This window comes from Rana temporaria, chromosome 1, assembly GCF_905171775.1.
Source record: "Rana temporaria chromosome 1, aRanTem1.1, whole genome shotgun sequence".
NCBI lineage: Eukaryota > Metazoa > Chordata > Amphibia > Anura > Ranidae > Rana > Rana temporaria.
The window spans coordinates 34,824,016-34,842,666 of record NC_053489.1 but is presented as its reverse complement, the minus strand read 5'-3'; the positions used below and the strand labels follow the sequence as shown (position 1 = coordinate 34,842,666).

Here is an 18,651-nt window from a genome sequence, read left to right as displayed (position 1 = left end):
CAGGGCCAACTTTTTGTCCCAGTCCAGCCCTGGCAAGAGCACGTCCTCAGAGGGCATTTGGAACGCTGACCTCTAAAGCAAACCTCCTTAAATAGCCTGGTACAGACGCCCCAATCACTAGAGGAACATCAACTCGGCAGGCACCATTTTATTGTAGATGCCAATAGCAGTGGCCATGATCCCAGGGGCAAAACTCGTGCTAGAGGACCATCGATTCTGTGGGTGCCAATTTTTTGGGTGGAGGCCAGTAACGGCTGCACTTATCCCAGGGACAAACCTCATTGAGCGCTAGAGGACCAATAGCAGGCACGTGCCATTTTGTTGTAGACACCAGTAGCCATTGTCCCAGAGAAAGAAACGCATTAAACGCTAGAGAACCATTTTAAAGCCATTTTATTGGAGACCCCGAAAATGGCAGCCAAAAAGCTAAAGCCAAAATTATTAAAATGAAAAAGCTGAGTAAATCAGATCAAAAAGCATACATTAAACTAGTAACTCAAACAGGGGAGGCCCAACACCATCCTATTGGATTTAACTGTTAATACAACAATTGATATCCAGGTCTTTATTAAGACCCAAAGGTTCAAGTGTTTGCATATTATATATTCAGTGAGTCTCCATTTTGGCAATCTTGACAGTTTTATTGCACCCCCTCCAATGTGGTTGTAACTTGTCTATTTCCATAAACTTTGCGCAGGTGGGGTCCACTTTGCCTACTATATTTGTTTTATGTAGTGGAGAATGCAGCAGGAGGAGCTGGAACAAATACGTTTGGTCACCTTAACGTTAGGAGTTATGGCAGGTAGATCTTGTTGGAATATCAAAGACCTAATTATTCGGGGTCAGATTTGGCAGCCCCCAGCCTTAAGCCCCGTACACACGGGCTGAATATGGAGCGTATCGGCCGATTCAATAGGAAATGGCCGACATTTGGCCCGTGTTTTCGGAAGCCGGTCTGACAGAAGCGGGTACAACGTCCGGCTTCTGTTGAAGGGGCATGACCTAAAAAAGTCTGCTGATTGGCATCCGATTGGCTCCCGAGCTCTTGATTTTTTTTTTCTTTGGTTCAGCCCCCTGCGTTGAGCGAAATAAACTTTTAGGCCCGGATTCACAAAGCACTTACGCCGACGTATCTCGAGATACGCCGCGTAAGTGTAAATATGCGCCGTCGTATCTGTGCGCCATACCCACAGAACTAGATACGCCTGGAAAATAGGCTTCATCCGACCGACGTAACTTTCCTACGCCGTCGTATCTTAGGCGCATATTTACGCTGGCCGCAAGGGGCGCTCCCATTGATTTACATTTCAAATATGTAAATGAGGGAGATACGTCGATTCACGAACGTACTTGCGCCCGGCTCATAATATACGCGGTTTGCGCAAGTCGTACATCTGGCGTAAAGTTATTCCCCATATATGAGGCGCAAGTCATGTTAAGGTATGGACAAGGGAACACAGCTGTCGTATTTTACGTAGTTTACGTAGTACGTGAATAGGGCTAGTCGTAGGTTAAGTTCACATCGTAGGCAGTGATTCGACGTTACTTAGGCAGTTGGTTCTGAGCATGCGCACTGGGATACGTCCACGGGACGGCGCATGCGCGTACGTTAATTATATCTTTATGACGCTCAGTCCATCATTTGCATGGGGTCACGCCTCATTAGCATGGCTCACGCCCACTTCCACCTACGCCGGCTTACGCCGAGGGAATCCAGCATAGATTTGGGAGCGAGTGCTTTGTGAATACTGTGCTTGCCTCTCTGCGCTGGTTCAGCGTAGCGTAAAAAAGATACGCTATGCCGGCATAAATATGTGCCAATGTATGTGAATCGGGGCCTTAGTATGTACTAGGCTTTAATCTAGAAATAATTTTTGGGCGCACTACCCTTTAGGCTGTGTGTTTATAATTTCCAGTTGCTGTAGCTGCTTTAAAAATAAATTTTGTTTGAATTTTGGCAAACAGACACATGTAGGCGCTTCCATTTTTTTTCCTTCTTGTACTGTAGACACGCTTCATAACCAGAACCCAGGCTGGGGTCCGATACTGGCATCCCTGCAAGTGCCAGAGCTCACCACTGAGGAGTTTCTACAGGAATGCCTGACTCTCGGAAGCTACCTGACTCTCCACGTCTATGTCCTACAGTGCTTAAACAAAGAACAGACCCTGACCAATGAGCTGAGGGTGCTGGTGAGACTCTCCAAGTGGCTGGAGCAAGTGCAGCCAAGGTAGGAGTCTGTCTATGTATATTGTGTCAACAACACATAGTAGTCCTGTTTTTTCCCTAAAAAAAAATACAGTGGAACCTCGGATTGCGAGTAACACGGTTAAGGAGCGTTTCCCAATACGAGCACTGTATTTTAAAATATCCTAACTCGGTTTGCGATTGTTGTCTCGCAAAACGAGCAGGATTCAGGCCAGAGAGGTGTGCAGTACCGCGTTTGGCCTGAGGTGGGGGTGCGCCGTTCAGAAATGCATGGAAAGGCCTGAGGACAGCGCTCGGCTGACCTCGGCAAACCTTGGAAAGGCACGGGAACGGAGTCTTTCCAAGATTTGCCAAAGTCAGCCGAACTGTCCTCGGGCCTTTCCAGCCATTTCCGAGGCTCTCCAGCCTCTGGCCACATGCGGTATTGCATGCCATTGAAGTCCATGCGGAATTAATTATTTTAGTTTCTATTGACTTCAATGGGGAAACTCGCTTTGATATGCGAGTGCTTTGGATTACGAGCATTCTCCTTGAACGGATTATGCTTGTAATCCGAGGTTCTACTGTACATTTTCTGCTGATAAAAGATGAGAGCTCATAGGCTTTCCACACTTCCCTCCTAGCATGTCATTATCCTCCTACATTGCATTACGAACAGAGCAATGGAGTTGATTTACTAAAGGCAGATAGACTGTGCACTTTGCAAAGTGCAGTTGCACTCTTCAAGTGCAGTTGCTCCAGAGCTTAGTAAATGAGCTGAAGCTCTGCTGACTTCCAGCAACCAATAATGTGCAAGCGAAACAATACAACAGCAATTTGCTTGCACATGATTGGATGATGGAAGTCGGCAGAGCTTTTGCTAATTTTCTTAGCTCTGGAGCAGCTGCTCTTGCAGAGTTCAACTGCAATTTGCAAAGCGCACATTCTTTTTTTCCCTAGTGAATTAACTCCAATGTGTCTCCTCCCAATCCTGATCTGTGCTCTGACTTTTTGCTTGACAGCAGCATTTAAAGGGGTTGTTAAACCCTCATGGTTTTTCACCTTAAAGGGGTTGCAAAGTTAAAAGTTTTTTCACCTTAATGCATCCTAAGAAACATCCGACAATGCCGCTCCCCCGAGCCCCCACTTTACTTACCTGAGCCCTCGAAAGTCCCGCGCTCGCCCCCGTCATCCTCCTTGTCTGTGAGCCTGGCCGTTGATTGGCTACACTAGATAGATTGAAAGCAGCACAGCCATAGGCTCGTGCTGCTTTCAATCGCTTCCAATGACACGGCGCGCCGGGGGCGGGGGCCGAGTGATACAGTGAGAGGCAATAGCCGTTGGCTGTATCACGGGAGTGCGTCCGCAGGAACTCAACACCATGCTCGCTCGTTCGCATGAAGGTGTTGAGTTCTTGCGTGGAGCAGCCGAGACAGCCGCCGAGGGACCCCAGAAGACAGGGTTCGGGGACACTCTGTGCAAAACGAGCTGCACAGTGAAGGTAAGTATAATATGTTTGTTATTTAAAAACATTTTTTTTTTAACTTTACAACCCCTTTAATGCATTCTATGCATTAAAGCGGAGTTCCACCCAAAAGTGGAACTTCCACTTAATCCACTCCTTGCCCCCTTACATGGCACATTTGGCATGTAATTTTTTGGGGGGGGCTTCAGGAGCAGTGGGACTTCCTGTCCCACTTCCTCCTTCCGCCCAGAGACCGGATAGGTCATATCGCCTTTGGCGGCCCCTCCCTGTAGGCGATCGCCTGGGACACGTGACAGGTCCCAGGCACCCTGTCCAATCAGGTAGCGCAGCGCCGCTCGCGCATGCCCTGTGAGTGTCTGGCCGTGAAGCCGAAAGCTGTCACAGCCCGGTGCCCACAGTTAGGATGGAGGCGTCGGCGGAGAGGAGCGGAGCTCTCCGGGCGTCGCGTCGCTGGACAGTGGAGCAGATAAGTGTTTATTAAAAGCCAGCAACTATGCTTTTTGTAACTGCTGACTTTTAATAAAAAACGTCTGGAACTCCACTTTAAGTTGTAAAAGCTTTTTTAGTGCTGCAGTCCCCCAGAGCCCCCCGTTTTACTTACCTGAACGCTGCCATCCGCTGTTCGGGAACAAGCACACCATCTGTAGCTGGTTTCTCGTGTCCCGATTGGATAGATTGATAACAGTGCCGCCATTGGCTCCCGCTGCTGTCAATCAAATCCAATGATGCGGGGGGCAGAGCCGAGTCCGGCATTCGTGTCTATAGAATGCTGGACTCTGGAGCACGCCCGTAAGGTAACCCCCCCGGGAGAGCGCTTCTCTTAGGGGGTTATCTGAAGTGTGGAGGAGCCATGAGAGCCGCCGGGGGACCCCAGAAGTCGGTGTTCGGGGCCACTCTGCAAAGCGAGCTGCACAGTGAAGGTATTGTTCTGTTATTTTTTTTTTTTTAAACGATAGGCGTGGGTATGAATCATGCCTAGTTCTTAGCAAAGATAATAGTTCCTTCATGGAACTTCCTGTGAGGGAATAATGGCATCACTTTTCTCAGACCGCAGTAACTCCTTTATCACCTTCAAGCAAAGGTAATGGAACAGATTGTACAAGATGGCATATGGATACCAAAAAAATATAACTAATGCAAAAGTTAACACAGATTTGCAAGTATGCATGCATGTACTACTTTAGATTAGTTTCATTGTGTTTGCATAAAAAAAAAAAAAACTTTAGTTCTGCTTTAAAACCATTTAGTCTAATTCTGTTTCTGCTCCCGCAGCTCTGTGAATGACGAGCCCAAACTCTTCCTGTGGTTCCACAAAACTCTCCAGCTATCCTTGATCCAGGTGGAGCAGAATGACAGCACAGTGACAGATACAATTATAAGAATATTGCTGTCCTTTCAGACCAGACTGTGCTTTTTGGGAGAGGAGAGGATGACGGCTGGGATTCTGGGGGCCATTGGACTCGGGAGGAAATCGCCACTGTCTGCAAGGTAAAAGTCGCCCTTAGAAAAAAATGTATATTTAATAGAACATAATTGCACTATAGGGCTGCTGTAAATACCGTATATACTTGAGTAATAGCCGACCTGAATATAAGCCGAGGCACCTAATTTTACCACAAAAAACGGGGAAAACGTATTGACTCGAGTATAAGCCTAGGGTGTCCATGTGCATGCCTCTCTGTGCCCATGCCTCTCTGTGCCCATGCCTCTCTGTGCCCATGCCTCTCTGTGCCCATGCCTCTCTGTGCCCATGCCTCTTTGTGCCCATGCCTCACTGTGCCCATGACTAGACTGACGTTTAACGTGGGAGTCTATGGAAGGGGTGCCCGGCTTTGAAAAATCGGTGCTCCCCATCCGTAGGTCCTCCAGACAACCATCTTTGCACCCTTGTGAAATGGGGCTACAAGTGTGCCAAGCTCTGGGTCCAGGTGACCTATGACCAGCCGGTACCAGATCCCCAAAGTCACAGGAGAAATTACCATTTAACATGGGAGTCTATGGAAGGGGTGCCCAGCTTTGAAAAATCGGTGCTCCCCGGCCGTAGGTCCCCCGGACAACAAACTTTGCACACATGTAGAAGAGTGGGGCTACATGTGTGCTAAGTTTGGGGTACCGGGTCCCCAAAGTCCAGGAGATCAGGCGCAAAAAGGTTACTCGAGTATAAGCCGAGGGGGGGGGGCATTTTCAGCACAAAAAATGTGCTGAAAAACTCGGCTTATACTCGAGTATATACAGTAATTCGAAATAAGATCACTTGGTGCCTGCTTGTATTATATTGATTCATTTTTTTCAAGTACAAATTAAGAGATATACAAATAGGTAAATTGTAAAATGGAAAATGTGTTGTATGAGGTAGTTGCACATCACCCTGAGGAGAATACAATGACTGCTCTATAAATATGCTCTATAAATATGTATAAGTACCAATACACTTTAAAGTGTTACTAAAAGCAATTATAAAAATATAACATGTTATACTGACCTGGGGGAGCCCAGAAGAGGAGGTTCGGGGGTCACTCTGTGCAAAACCACACAGAGTGGCCCCAAATGTCCTCTTCTGGGCTCCCCCGTCAGCGATCTTGGCTTTTCCTCTTCATGTGCCCCCATAGCAGGCTGCCTGCTATAGGGGCATAGATTGAATGCTTGCTCCCACGCTGTGTGTGTCTATGGAGCAGTGCTCCATAGACACACACAGCATTTGATTAACAGCCAATGGCTCCTACTGCTTGCCAAGTCCCTGTGTGAAGAGGAAGAGCAGGTAGAGCAGAGATGTAGCTGTGCACAGCGCTGGATCGATTGAGCACTCGTGTAGGTACTTGGGGGTTGGCGGAAATCTATAAAATGTGTTTTGGCTCCTTCAAAATGTATAGATTTGTTTAAAGACAATTAATTGTGGTAATGCCAATGCCATCATTGCTCTAATCCCCTACAGCAGACACATGCCCTGGTAGTGTAGGTCCTGTGTTTGCACAACTTGTATTGCAATAAGGACCTTTGCAGTTTTTATTATGGCCCCCATCTATTTCAGTGCCAAGGTTCTCCTAACTAGACTCCCCATTCGCCCACAAAGTCTGGCATTCCAGGTCTGCCAAATACTCACATAAGCCATCCACGACTTTGCAGAGTAGGGTAAGATCTTTTGACCTTTGCGGCAGTTCGGACCAGTGTTAATTTTGGCAGCAAATTTCCATTTAGTTTTATGCCACGTACACACGATTAAGTTTCTTGGCGGTGAAAACACCGCCGGGAATACCGAGGCCGGCTTGGTCCCTTTTTCCCGTGTACACACGGCCGGTTTTCCCGACATGTTGCTTTCTCTTGGTCGGTAAAACCGGCCGAGTGTAGGCTCCACCGCAGTATTTCCCTATGGGAAAACTGCTGAGGAAAAAAACGCAGCGAATCACGAGGAAGAAAAATGAAAACATATTCTACGTTTTCTGGTCATGATTCTCTGCAGTTTTCTCGTCACGAAAACTGCTGGAGAGCCTACACACGGCCGGTTTTCCCAACGAGAAAACTGATCGTGTGTACGCGGCTTTAGTCTTATGCCGCGTACACACGATCATTTTTTGGGTTGTAAAAAAACGACATTTTTTAAAAATGTCATTTAAAACTATCGTGTGTGGGCTTCAGAGCATTTTTCGGGTTCTGAAAAACGGGCACATTTTTTTTTTCGAACATGCTCTATTTTTTCACGACGTTTTAAACATTGTCGTTTTTGACGCCCCCTACCAGCCTCCTTTGAATTACGTGCGCTTACGCCGGCCCATTTACGCTACGCCGCCGTAACTTAGGACGCAAGTGCTTTGTGAATACAGCACTTGCCTATCTAAGTTGCGGCGGCGTAGCGTAAATACGATATGCTACGCCCGCGCAACGTAGAGCGGCCGTATGTGAATCTGTGCCTTAGTCTTTTAACTAAAATGGCATTTTCGTTTTAGTCATCACAATTGTTTGTTTTAGTCGTATTTTAGTAGACTAAAATACTATTTATTTAGTCGACTAAACTGTTTTAGTCGACTAAATTAACACTGGTTTGGACATCTTGCATTTCAGATGCCTGGTTGTAATAAGGGAAGTCCCAGGCTACAAACTCAAGTTTCTTTTCTTGCCCCTCATTTTCTCGCCTTAGCTCTTACTTTATGGATGGACAGAAAGTCAAGCTTGGAGGGCCTTGATGTTGAAATAATCTGCTCACAGACTTGCAGATATCCATTAAGTCCTATCAGGATTTCTGGACAAAAGGTGCCAGCAGGGTTTTCGGTGGTTTTATTCCAAACTTTTCACTGTTCCATAACCAACTGGCACCCCATCTTGAACCTCAAGGCATTAGTTGTTTACTGTGGGCCCGCAAGTTCCAGAGAAACAACCTTGCCTCCTTCAATAAGAAGACTTTCTGGTTTCTGTGAACATAAAAGATGCTCACCTGTGCCCATCTTTCCAGCTCACTAGCACTTTCTGTGTCTTGCTGTAGGGCCACTGTGCAACCAGTTTGTTGCCCTGCCATTTGACTTTTTTTTTTGCACTTTTGGTGCTGGCTGCAGTGTTGACCCCATTGCACTCTTTCTCCATCGTGGGGTACTTGGATGACCTCCTGTTGAGGAAACTGCAGGTGTGGGCTCTGAAGCACAGTGTACTGTATATCTGACTGTCCAGATGTTACAGAGCCTCAAATTAATCCTAAACCTTCAGAAATTATCAATGGAACTGACTTATGACTTGGGGTATCTGTGTTTGGTCCTGGAAATATCTCAGGCCAGAGTGTTCCTTCCTCAGGAGAAACCCTTCTTCCAGGGTTTAAAATGCTTCATGAGTGTTTAAAAAAACCTATCAATCCAGAAGCTGTCCAACTTTCTGCTTTTGCTTAAGGGTAGTGGGGCTGATGGCACTGCCCTTCAAGGTATTTCATTTTGCCCAATTTCACACTAGACACCTGCAGCAAGATATTCAGTCATTATGGAACAAATCAATCCTGTCTCTCGTTATCCCTGGATTGGTGGCTCTCGAGTCTAGCTTTATAGTGAGGGGAGTCGTTTCTTCCCATCCTCTGGAAGCTTCACAAGGCAAGTCATTTTCTGCCCTGTGGCAGCATGTATACATGCCCCCTTTATACATGTGGCTGTGTGGCGCAGAGCATGCTTCCGCCGCCTTTGATTGGCTGTCTGATTTAACTGGTTCCTAGCGGGATAGCTCAGGTGGGTTTGGACCTATGTCTTAACCCTTCTGGACTCCTTCATTATTAAGACCATAGGGTCTCCCCTTTGTCTCCATGCGATGGGAATCGGTTCTTTCAGCACTTTAAAAAATGCCTTTTGAACCAGTTGGATACATTCCTCTCTACTCTCACCCATAAGATGGTATTCCTTGTAGCTATCACCTCTGCAAGGATGAGTGTCTGAGCTGGTTGCATGAGGGGTATGACGGTGTTGAGGCCTAGGATTTCCTTCTTGCCCCTAGGTAGTCTGTGCCTTTAAGGCCTCGTACACACGATCGGTTAACCAGAGGACAACGGTCTGATGGACCGTTTTCATCGGTCAAAACCGATCGTGTGTGGGCCCCATAGGTTATTTAACCATCGGTTTATAAAAAAAGCCAACTTGCTTTAAATTTTAACCGATGGATTCCTAACCGATAGATCAAAACCGATCATTAGTAGTTAAAAATCCACGCATGCTCAGAATCAAGTCGACGCATGCTTGGAAGCATTGAACTTAATTTTTTTCAGCACGTCGTTGTGTTTTACGTCACCGCGTTTTGACACAATCGGTTATTTAATGGTGTGTGGGCGTGACGTCAGTCAGCTTCATCGGTTAACCGATGACAACGGTCCTTCAGACCGTTCTCATCGAATGGACTGATCGTGTGTACGAGGCTTCACCCTACCCAAGCCATTGCCTTCCAATCCTATTGTCTGGCTTAAGTTCATCAAAAGGCAATATTCCAATTATCCGGATGTGGCTATTCAGATTTACAGTATGCCTCATTCACTGATTAATTCCCTGTGAAAGGACACCCTGACTTTGTTCCACCATCTCTAGGTGCTTTAGACAGACCATTGTTCAGGTTCTTCATATAAAGTATCAGGTTCCCCCCCTTTCCTGGGCAATGGGCAGAGAGCCCCTCTTGGGCTTTTTGGCATCAGGCCTCTTTCCCAGATTTTCAAGCCTGCCACCTGGTCTTTTGTTTACATGTTTTTTAAGTTCTAACAGGTTGGCACTTCTGCCTTATTTGATTCCAGCTTTTGGCGAAAGGTCCATCAGGGGCTGCTTTTAGTTTTAGATTGTCCCCAGTTCTTGTTGCTAATCGTGGACCTGTTAGCCATTTGTATGCTGTAGAGCTGTACGATTCTGGCTAAAATAAGAATCGCAATTTTTTTGTTTAGAAGGTAGATCACAATTCTCTCACGAAACATCATCTTTCACATAAAAACAAAAGAAGTTAGGCTAACTTTACTGTTTATTTATTTTTATTTTTTTTATTCATTGAAGTGTATTTTTTCCCCAAAAATTGCTTTTGAAAGACCGCTGGGTAAATACAGTGTGACGTAAAATATTGCAGCAATTGCTATTTTATTCCCTAGGGCAGTGATGGTGAACCTTGGCACCCCAGGTGTTTTGGAACTACATTTCTCATGTTGCTCAACTACACTGCAGAGCGCATGAACATCATGGGAAATGTAGTTCAAAAACATCTGGGGTGCCAAGGTTCACCATCACTGCCCTAGGGTCTCTGCTAAAATATATATATATATATAATGTTTTGCTGTCCAAGTAATTTTCTAGCAAAAAATATTGATTTTAACTTAAACAAGTGTCAGAAAAAGATTTGGACTTTAAGTGGTTAAACTTCATGCATTTACACACCGAAGTTTGATCTAAGAAGGAAGTTAGTTACAATGTTTCATGTTGTTAAAAACTTGTCAGTCTGCCTGATTTTTTTCTTTACACACACACACAGAAGTTTATCCCTTTGATCTAAACTTGGCAGACTGCCCGGATATTTTCTTTTGACAGCTGAGTGAGCAGATAAAGTCTCTCCACTTGTTATATGGAAGAATCGGCAAACTGCATTAGAGACCGTGGCGGTTCGTCCATAGAGGGAGCTGGAGAGCCGCCCCCTCTGGCTAATACCGCCACTGAGTCTAATAACATAGATTTATGCATTGCACGAATCTATGTTATTGTCGCCGCTCCTGCTGTTCTATTCAGATGGCCAGACATGAGCGCCGGCCATCTGAATAACGGCAGCTGGTTGGCTGTACAGAAGTGCCTATCAGAGCCAGCGGCTCTGATAGGCTTTCCGAGTACAGCCCTCGGGTCCCCGGAAGCTTATACAGGGCACAGTGGCGACAATGGGCACAGTGGCGACAATGGGCACAGTGGCGACAATGGGCACAGTGGCGACAATTGGCACAGCGGCATTAATGGGCACAGTGGCGACAATTAAAGGGCACAGTGACATCAATGGGCACAAGGGCGACAATGGGCACACTTGTGACAATTAAAGGGCACAGTGGTGACAATTGGCACAGTGGCAACAATTGATGGCACAGTGGCTGCGTTTGATGGCATAGCACAGTGGCTGCGTTTGATGGCATGGCACAGTGGCGACAATTGATGGCACAGTGGCTGCGTTTGCTGGCATGGCACAGTGGCTGCGTTTGATGGCATGGCACAGTGGTGCGTATTGATGGCACAGTGGCTGCGTTTGATGGCATGGCACAGTGGCTGCGTTTGATGGCATGGCACAGTGGTGCGAATTGATGGCACAGTGGCTGCGTTTGATGGCATGGAACAGTGGTGACAATTGATGGCACAGTGGCTGCGTTTGATGGCATGGCACAGTGGTGACAATTGATGGGCACAGTGAGGCTGCAATTTTTTCTTTCCGTTTGCGCCCCCCCAAAAAATTTGAGCACCGGCCGCCACTGATTGGAGATCGTCTCGGGGGGTTGAATCGAGATCACCATTTAATAACGATTAATTGTGCACCTCTAGTGTGCTGTGTTGCCCACCCTTCAGACTACTTTTGAACATCCTGGCAGGCAGTATAACCTGAAGGTTTAAAGTAGAAGTCCAGTCAAAATCTTACTAAGCTTCAACCTACTCCCAGCCCCATTCCAAGCCCTGGACTAGCTACCCTTTAAATGAAAGATGTTTGGATTCACCCAATCTAAGGGCGCTCCTGTCCGTTCCGGTCACGTGATCAGGCCCCAAGCACCAGCTTCAGAGGAGAGGAGGGACAGCAGACACTCCATAGTAATCCAATGGGTGATGTCACTGCCCAGGCTCTACTGCTGTTGTCGTTGTTCTTTTCTCTAAACCAGGCCTCTCTAAATATTCTAAACAAAGGGCCGGTTTATTGTCCTTCAGACTCTTGGAGGGCCGGACTTTGGCCAGTGGGAGTGGAAATTTTCTTGTGATCAGTGGGAGTAAACATCTGGTATTAGGGGGAGGAATAGTGCCGTCCCATTGCTGGTATCATAGGGAGGATTAGTGCCCCATTAGTGGTGTCAGTGGGAGAAATAGTGCTCCATTGTCGGTGTCAGATAGCAGAATAGGGTCTTGTATCAGTGGGAAGGATAGTGCCCCAAGGGCCGGATAAAGGCAAGCAATGGGCCGCAGTTTGGAGACCATTGCTCTAAACTGAACCTGGCCACTGAGGAGATCATGTGACTGGACGGGATTAGGTAAGTAACACATCTTTCCTTTTATAGGGTAGTCAGCATAGGGTTTACAGTGAAGGTGGGAGTAGTTTTATGCTTCAGACTTTGACCGGACTTCTACCTTAAGACTTTCTGTGTAGCTCACTGGACTACAAGAAAAGTATTTTATGGTGAGTACAAAAATTGTGTTTTTTAGGGTACTGGTTAGGCATAATTCAACACTTTTAAATGTTCCCTATAATGTTTAAAAATGTTCTCCTTTTGAGTTCATGTCTGCTTTAAGAAATGTTCTATGAGTGATACACAGTTCTGAACTAGTGCAGCCAAGTGAATGTCTGTTCTTACATCATTCAAATATTTACCCTCTGTGTCTCATATGTCCTGTTTGTTTTCAGATTTCGGATTATCGCTCGTAGCTTGGCTGCCTTCATTTTAGCTCAGATTCCTGCCGAAAACCAAGTGCGCCTTAGGGCGGGATCTGGCCTTTACATGTCGCCAAAAGCTCAACAGGTAAGCAAATCAAATTAAAGCAGGGTTCCACTAAAAACTGGAAGCTCTGCTTGTTTGCTCCCCCCCCCCTCCTGTGCCTCATTTGGCACCTTTCGGGGGAGAAGTACCCGTGGCCACTTCCGGGAGACCTGGCTGCGGCGAGGTCCCCCCAGAAGTTCGGCCTCCTTCATCCACTGCCTGGCCAGTTAGAAAGCACAGTGCATTCGCGCATGCGCAGTAGAGAATCGGCAGTCAAGCCGAAAGACTTCTCTGCCGGTTTCCCTTACCACGAATGGCGGCAGCAGCACCCGAGAGCGGAAAATCAGCTGGGGTGCAAACATTGTGGGATCCCTGAACAGGTAAGTGTCCTAATATTAAAAGTCAGCAGCTACAGTATTTGTAACTGCTGACTTGGGCTTACACTCCAATTTCTCTACCACTGTCATACAAGAATTGTTTGCTAAAAAATATCCTTTTTTTTTTTTTTTTATGCATATTGCTGAGTGGACAAGTCAAGAAGAGCAGATTTTTTTATTTTTAAACCTGCAGAGCCAACACTTTGCAGAAGCACTGTGCAGATGAAAGCAGTTGCTCCAAATGATCTACAACAGGGATAAGCAATTAGCGGACCTCCAGCTGTTGCAGAACTACAACCCCTATGAGGCATAGCAAGACTCTTGACAGTCACAAGCATGACACCCAGAGGCAGAAGCATGATGGGACTTGTAGTTTTGCAACAGCTGGAGGTCCGCTAATTGCATATCCCTGATCTACAAGGTAATGTTCAGGCCGTGCTCATACACATCTTGTAGGGCCAGTTTGGTTTAATCAATTTTAAGAGGAAGGTGGTCATGGCAGGAAGTCTTAGGAAATCTCTCCAGCAAGGACACTTTTTTTTACCCTGTAAACAAAAAAATTCAAAGTCACCAGCTACAAATATTGTATCTGCTGACTTTTAAAAAAACACACACTTACCTGTACCAGGTTCCAGCGAAGTGCTCACCTAACCCGGGGCTTTGCCAGGTTTCAGGTCCCCTGCGGCAGCATTGAAACCCTGGGCAGCCTGCTGTGACTCCTTGCGGCTTCACAGCCGGCTGCTCACTGTGGCCCATGAATGGTTCCGCAGTCCCCTGGAGCTTGTAATGTGTCCCAAGAGGCTGTGAGGGAGGGGGGTGGGTCAACTTCCACTCTGATCACCTAGGTGGTTAGCGTGGGTACCTGTCAAAATCGGGTACCCACTCCCCCCCAATAAAAAGACATTCCCTTTTGGGTGAAGTTCTGCTTTAAAAAATGTGTAACGGATCACCTGGCACCCAGCCTGGGTACTTCCTTCAAGATGCAGCTTTCTCTACTCTAGAACCAGGAACCAGGTATTATAGCTGAATATTGCACCCAAGAACTAGACAACACTAGCTTAGGTGCAAACTGGAACTGACTTTATTGTAAACTCATACAGAATGTATACCACACAAAATCAGATAAGAGCTTGATCACATTATCCTAAACAGTGCAAAATGTAAACCGTAACATGTTCAGTACATCTAATGAACAGTAAACATAAACACATAAACATCGCACAATGGTGCGGTAACAAGGTGAAGTGCACACAATGCTAGAAGACAGTCAGAAACAATAGGTGACTCAATTAACAATGGAGATTCACAACTAGGAGACACACAAAGGGGCATTATACAATGAGAGAAAGACCTCTTGATAAACAGATTATAGCAGGAGACTTCAGCATCAGGTTGTTTTGAGATGATTATTTCAACATCTATTCTTAGTCTAGGAAGGGAGGGAAGCAGTCATTGCTGATTTGGGTGCAAAGGCCCCAAATCTGTATCTAAGTCTTCGGTTCCCAGAGTCTGTGTTTTTTTCGGGGGGACCCGAATCCGAAGAAAAAACACGCCAAGGGTCCCCCAAGCACGCAGCTTTTAAAGAATAGAGCCCCCCCTCAAAAGGGCCCATAGTTCGTAGGTTCGTCCCGGTTGGGTCTGTCACACAATGTTATTATTGGTATCTGTTCCTTCCTGTTCTGGTGATAACTGCTCCCTACTTTCATTGTATGTGTATAACAGGAACAGGAAGTAAGGGGAAGTTTCCCCAGTGGGGTCACAGACAAAAATGAAAAACCTGTGAAGGTTGTGGAGGTGAGTGAGGAGTAGTGTGTGTGAATAGAAAGTCCTGTAAACTGCAGCTAGTTGGAGAAGAATGATCGGTTTATAAGTGTATGACATAAAAAATAGCCAATGTGTTTTGGAGAATTACAGCTCTCACTTCTTCAGGGCTTTGGTTGAAACTACTCTATCCAAATCTGAAAAAATAAATAAAAAATAAGTCGGGCTTTAAAGTGAACCATAAGATCACAAATATTTCTGTAGGCTTACACGTTGCCACCCATGTCCACTATTTGTTGAGCCATGTGACCTGAAGAGATCCTAAAGCCAGTGAAGTCTTATTTCTTTGCTTTGCCCGCTTATTCGGGATAATTGGCTCACAGTATATGACCAGATGTTTTGTGGACATCTCACTAGCCCACATATATGAACTTTTGACATCCTATTCAGAAATTATTAGTATTAAGTTTAGGAATATTCTTTTTAAATCTGCCTAAGGGATGCTATTTACATTTAAGAGAAGTTATGTTTTTTTTTTGTTCAAAATCATACTAGCCTAGGTGGATTCTGAGCTAAGCGATCAATTGGCGCTGATCGAGGGGTTCTCGGAGCTCCATGAGCAGAGAACTGGTCACTGTCAGTCTCCACTGACTGCTCCGACTTCTCTCCCACCCTGCTCACTGGAGCGCTGGGCTGTGAAGGGGGCAGGAGCGGCTGGCTCAGGCTCTCGTGGGGGCTAAGACAGCCGGGTGCTGGTCCAGGATTGTGGGCGGATCCCAACTATATTGTTGCAATCTTGCCCCAGCCTTCAGCCCGCTGTCTGCTGAAATATGGTTCACAGGAGTGCAGGACAAACTGCACTCCTGTGATCTACAGGAGAAATACAGCCAAACAAACTGTGTCTTTGTCTTAATGCAGAGCACTAAGTGTAATTTCTGTCTGCTGCTTTGTTCCTCTGTTACCTCCACTTCTGACAGGTTATCTTGACACTAAGATAACAGGGGAGGGATCTCCAGCACATAGCCTGTGATTTACCAGCCTCAGCTCTCTTTCTGTGTACCGGGGGGGGGGGGGGGTCCCTTCCTCCCTCCCCTTCCCCTTCCTCCCGCCCTCCCCTTCCTCCCGCCCTCCCCTTCCTTCCTCCCCTTCCCGCTTCCTCCCTTCCCTCCCTTCTCTTCCCTCCCTCGTCCCCTTCCTTACCCTCCCTCGTCCCCTTCCTTACCCTCCCTCATCCCCTTCCTTACCCTCCCTTCCCTCCCTCGTCCCCTTCCTTACCCTCCCTTCCCTCCCTCATCCCCCTCCTTACCCTCCCTTCCCTTCCTCGTCCCCTTCCTTACCCTCCCTTCCCTTCCTCGTCCCCTTCCTTACCCTCCCTTCCCTCCCTCGTCCCCTTCCTTACCCTCCCTTCCCTCCCCTTCCTTACCCTCCCTTCCCTTCCTCGTCCCCTTCCTTACCCTCCCTTCCCTCCCTCGTCCCCTTCCTTACCCTCCCTTCCCTCCCTTCCCTCCCCTTCCTTACCCTCCCTTCCCTCCCTCGTCCCCTTCCTTTCCCTCCCTTCTCCCCTCCCCTCCTTCCCTCCTCCCCCCTCCCCCCCTCCCCTTCCCTCCCTCACTATGCAGAGCCGACACAGACACAGCCTGCTCTCGTCTATGGGGCAATCGGATGGAAATGGACCACCTGTCCGTTTCCATCCAATGCCATGCAATCAAATCCACCAGACCGATGGGGGAATAGGTCCCCCATCCGTCTGTTTTTGGCGGATTGGATCGGATGGCGGTGGGTGTCAGCGGACATGTGTCCACTGATATCTGCCACTTCATTGAAGAGACTGGAAAGTCTAATTAGGTCCGCCTGCAAAACTAACAAGCACGCCTGATCTTATTTCCCTTGTGAAAGGAGCTTAATGTATATGTGACTATAAGTGCATATATTACAACACTAGCAATGAAGAAGAATTTTACTTGTCTATACAATTGCACACCTTTACTTGTCTATACTCAATGGGGTTGTAAAGGCAGAAGGTTTTTCATCCTAATGCATTCTAATACTTACTTGAGCCCCCTCTCTGCCCAGGGATGTCCAGGAATCCCTCAGCCATCCAGGATTCTCCCTCCTGATTGGTTGAGACACAGCAGCTGGGCTATTGGCTCCCGTGGCTGTCAATCAAAGTCAGTTAGCGAATCAGGGGAGAGAGGGAGTGGGGCCGAATGACCGCTCCGTGTCTGAATGTATACACAGAGTTGTGACTCGGCTCGGGTGCCCTTATAGCAAGCTGCTTTCTGTGGGGGCACTCGACAGGAGGAAGGGGCCAGGAGCACCGAAGAGGGACTCGAGAAGAGGAGTATCTGGGCTGCTCTATGCAAAACCAACTGCACAGAGCAGGTAAGTATAACATTTTTGTTTTTTAAACAAGCTTTTACAGTCACTTCAACATTACTCAGGCCACACAGGCGTCACATCAGTAAATGATGACACGTGTGTGCAAGGGGGTCGAACATTACCCATCACTGGAAATCCCTGAACTTCGTCCTTTCGAGGGTTGTCCACATAACTTTGGTCAATATAGGTGGGTGTGATGGTCATGTGTCCACAAACGTGTGGCCATATTGTATAGATATTATTTTCTTTGCTTCGATAGCTTTGTAGTGCATCTGCTATGCTTTATACACTGAAGCCAATGTCCTATCATTTTTTTTTTGTACTTCTAAATAATGACTTGTTTTACAGGCTTTAGGTGCGGTGGAGTCTCTGACCTCGAGCAAGCAGTATGCGGAGTACCAGGACCAGATCTCCCAGGCCGTGCAGTTCATCCGGTACCCAGGTCACTGCCTTCAGGACGGAAACACACTGCTGGCTCTGCTCATCAACTCTTTGTACCCGGAAGTGCATTATCTGAATATCATACGATGAACTGCCAATCTCCCACCCGTGGAAGCTTTTTTAAAATGCTTTTCAGTTTTTGTAGCTATTTATATCACGCATTTCATGTTTTTTACAACATCCTGTATAGGTGTGCTCACATGTAAGAGACATTAGAAGTGAATGCAGATGTAGTGATTTATTCTTAAAAGGGGGTTGTACAGGCAGAACATCCAGCGCTTTTAATAGATAGGTAAGAGTTAATATTGTAAGTCCTGCTGTGTATGTAGTGTGTGCAATCTTTGTTTACATACCTCTTCATAAAAGTCGGTCACTGGGCTCATTTACTATTAGCCATTAATGATGCAAAGTAATCCACAAGGAGAAAGGCAGAACCCTCACCTCCTGCCGGCCATTCTGTGCTTGGCATAGTACAGAAGGAATCAGTGCGATACAGAACACAAAAGTAAGTGAAGTCTTACGTTACTGTCCAATCACCCTTTGCCTATCAACTTTTTATGCTCAGTATCAAATTAAAATGTCGGCTGTGAATTTGCCTTGGCACAACCATTTTGATTCTGTATTAAAGAAAAAAATGTTGCACTAGAAGAGTAGTAGTAGCCTAGAAGGACCCTTGCCATTTTTACCAGCGTTGCTGTATATGTGTGGCTACAAGTAAAGCCTCATACACACGATCGGATTTTCTGCGCAGGACCTTTGTCCGAAGGGCGTTTGCCAGGAACTTGTCTTGCATACAAACGGCAAAGAATTGTCAACAAACATGAAACTAAGTGGTTTTTCCGTTTTTTAGCGCCACCCTTTGGGCAACTTCTGCTAATGTTGTGTTATG

The 18,651-nt window shown here is 46.6% G+C and overlaps 1 protein-coding gene across 1 annotated transcript in view; it reads left to right on the top strand.

Annotated features, from left to right (window-relative positions):
* EPG5 (ectopic P-granules autophagy protein 5 homolog) overlaps nucleotides 1-18,353 on the top strand; it is a 186,254-nt gene extending 167,901 nt beyond the window's left edge. Inside the window, 4 exon segments of the mRNA XM_040336244.1 lie at nucleotides 2,009-2,228; nucleotides 4,944-5,159; nucleotides 12,732-12,846; nucleotides 17,670-18,353. Coding sequence (XP_040192178.1) covers nucleotides 2,009-2,228; nucleotides 4,944-5,159; nucleotides 12,732-12,846; nucleotides 17,670-17,852 — 734 coding nt within the window. The 3' untranslated portion in view covers nucleotides 17,853-18,353.
* Nucleotides 18,354-18,651: the final 298 nt, after the last annotated feature.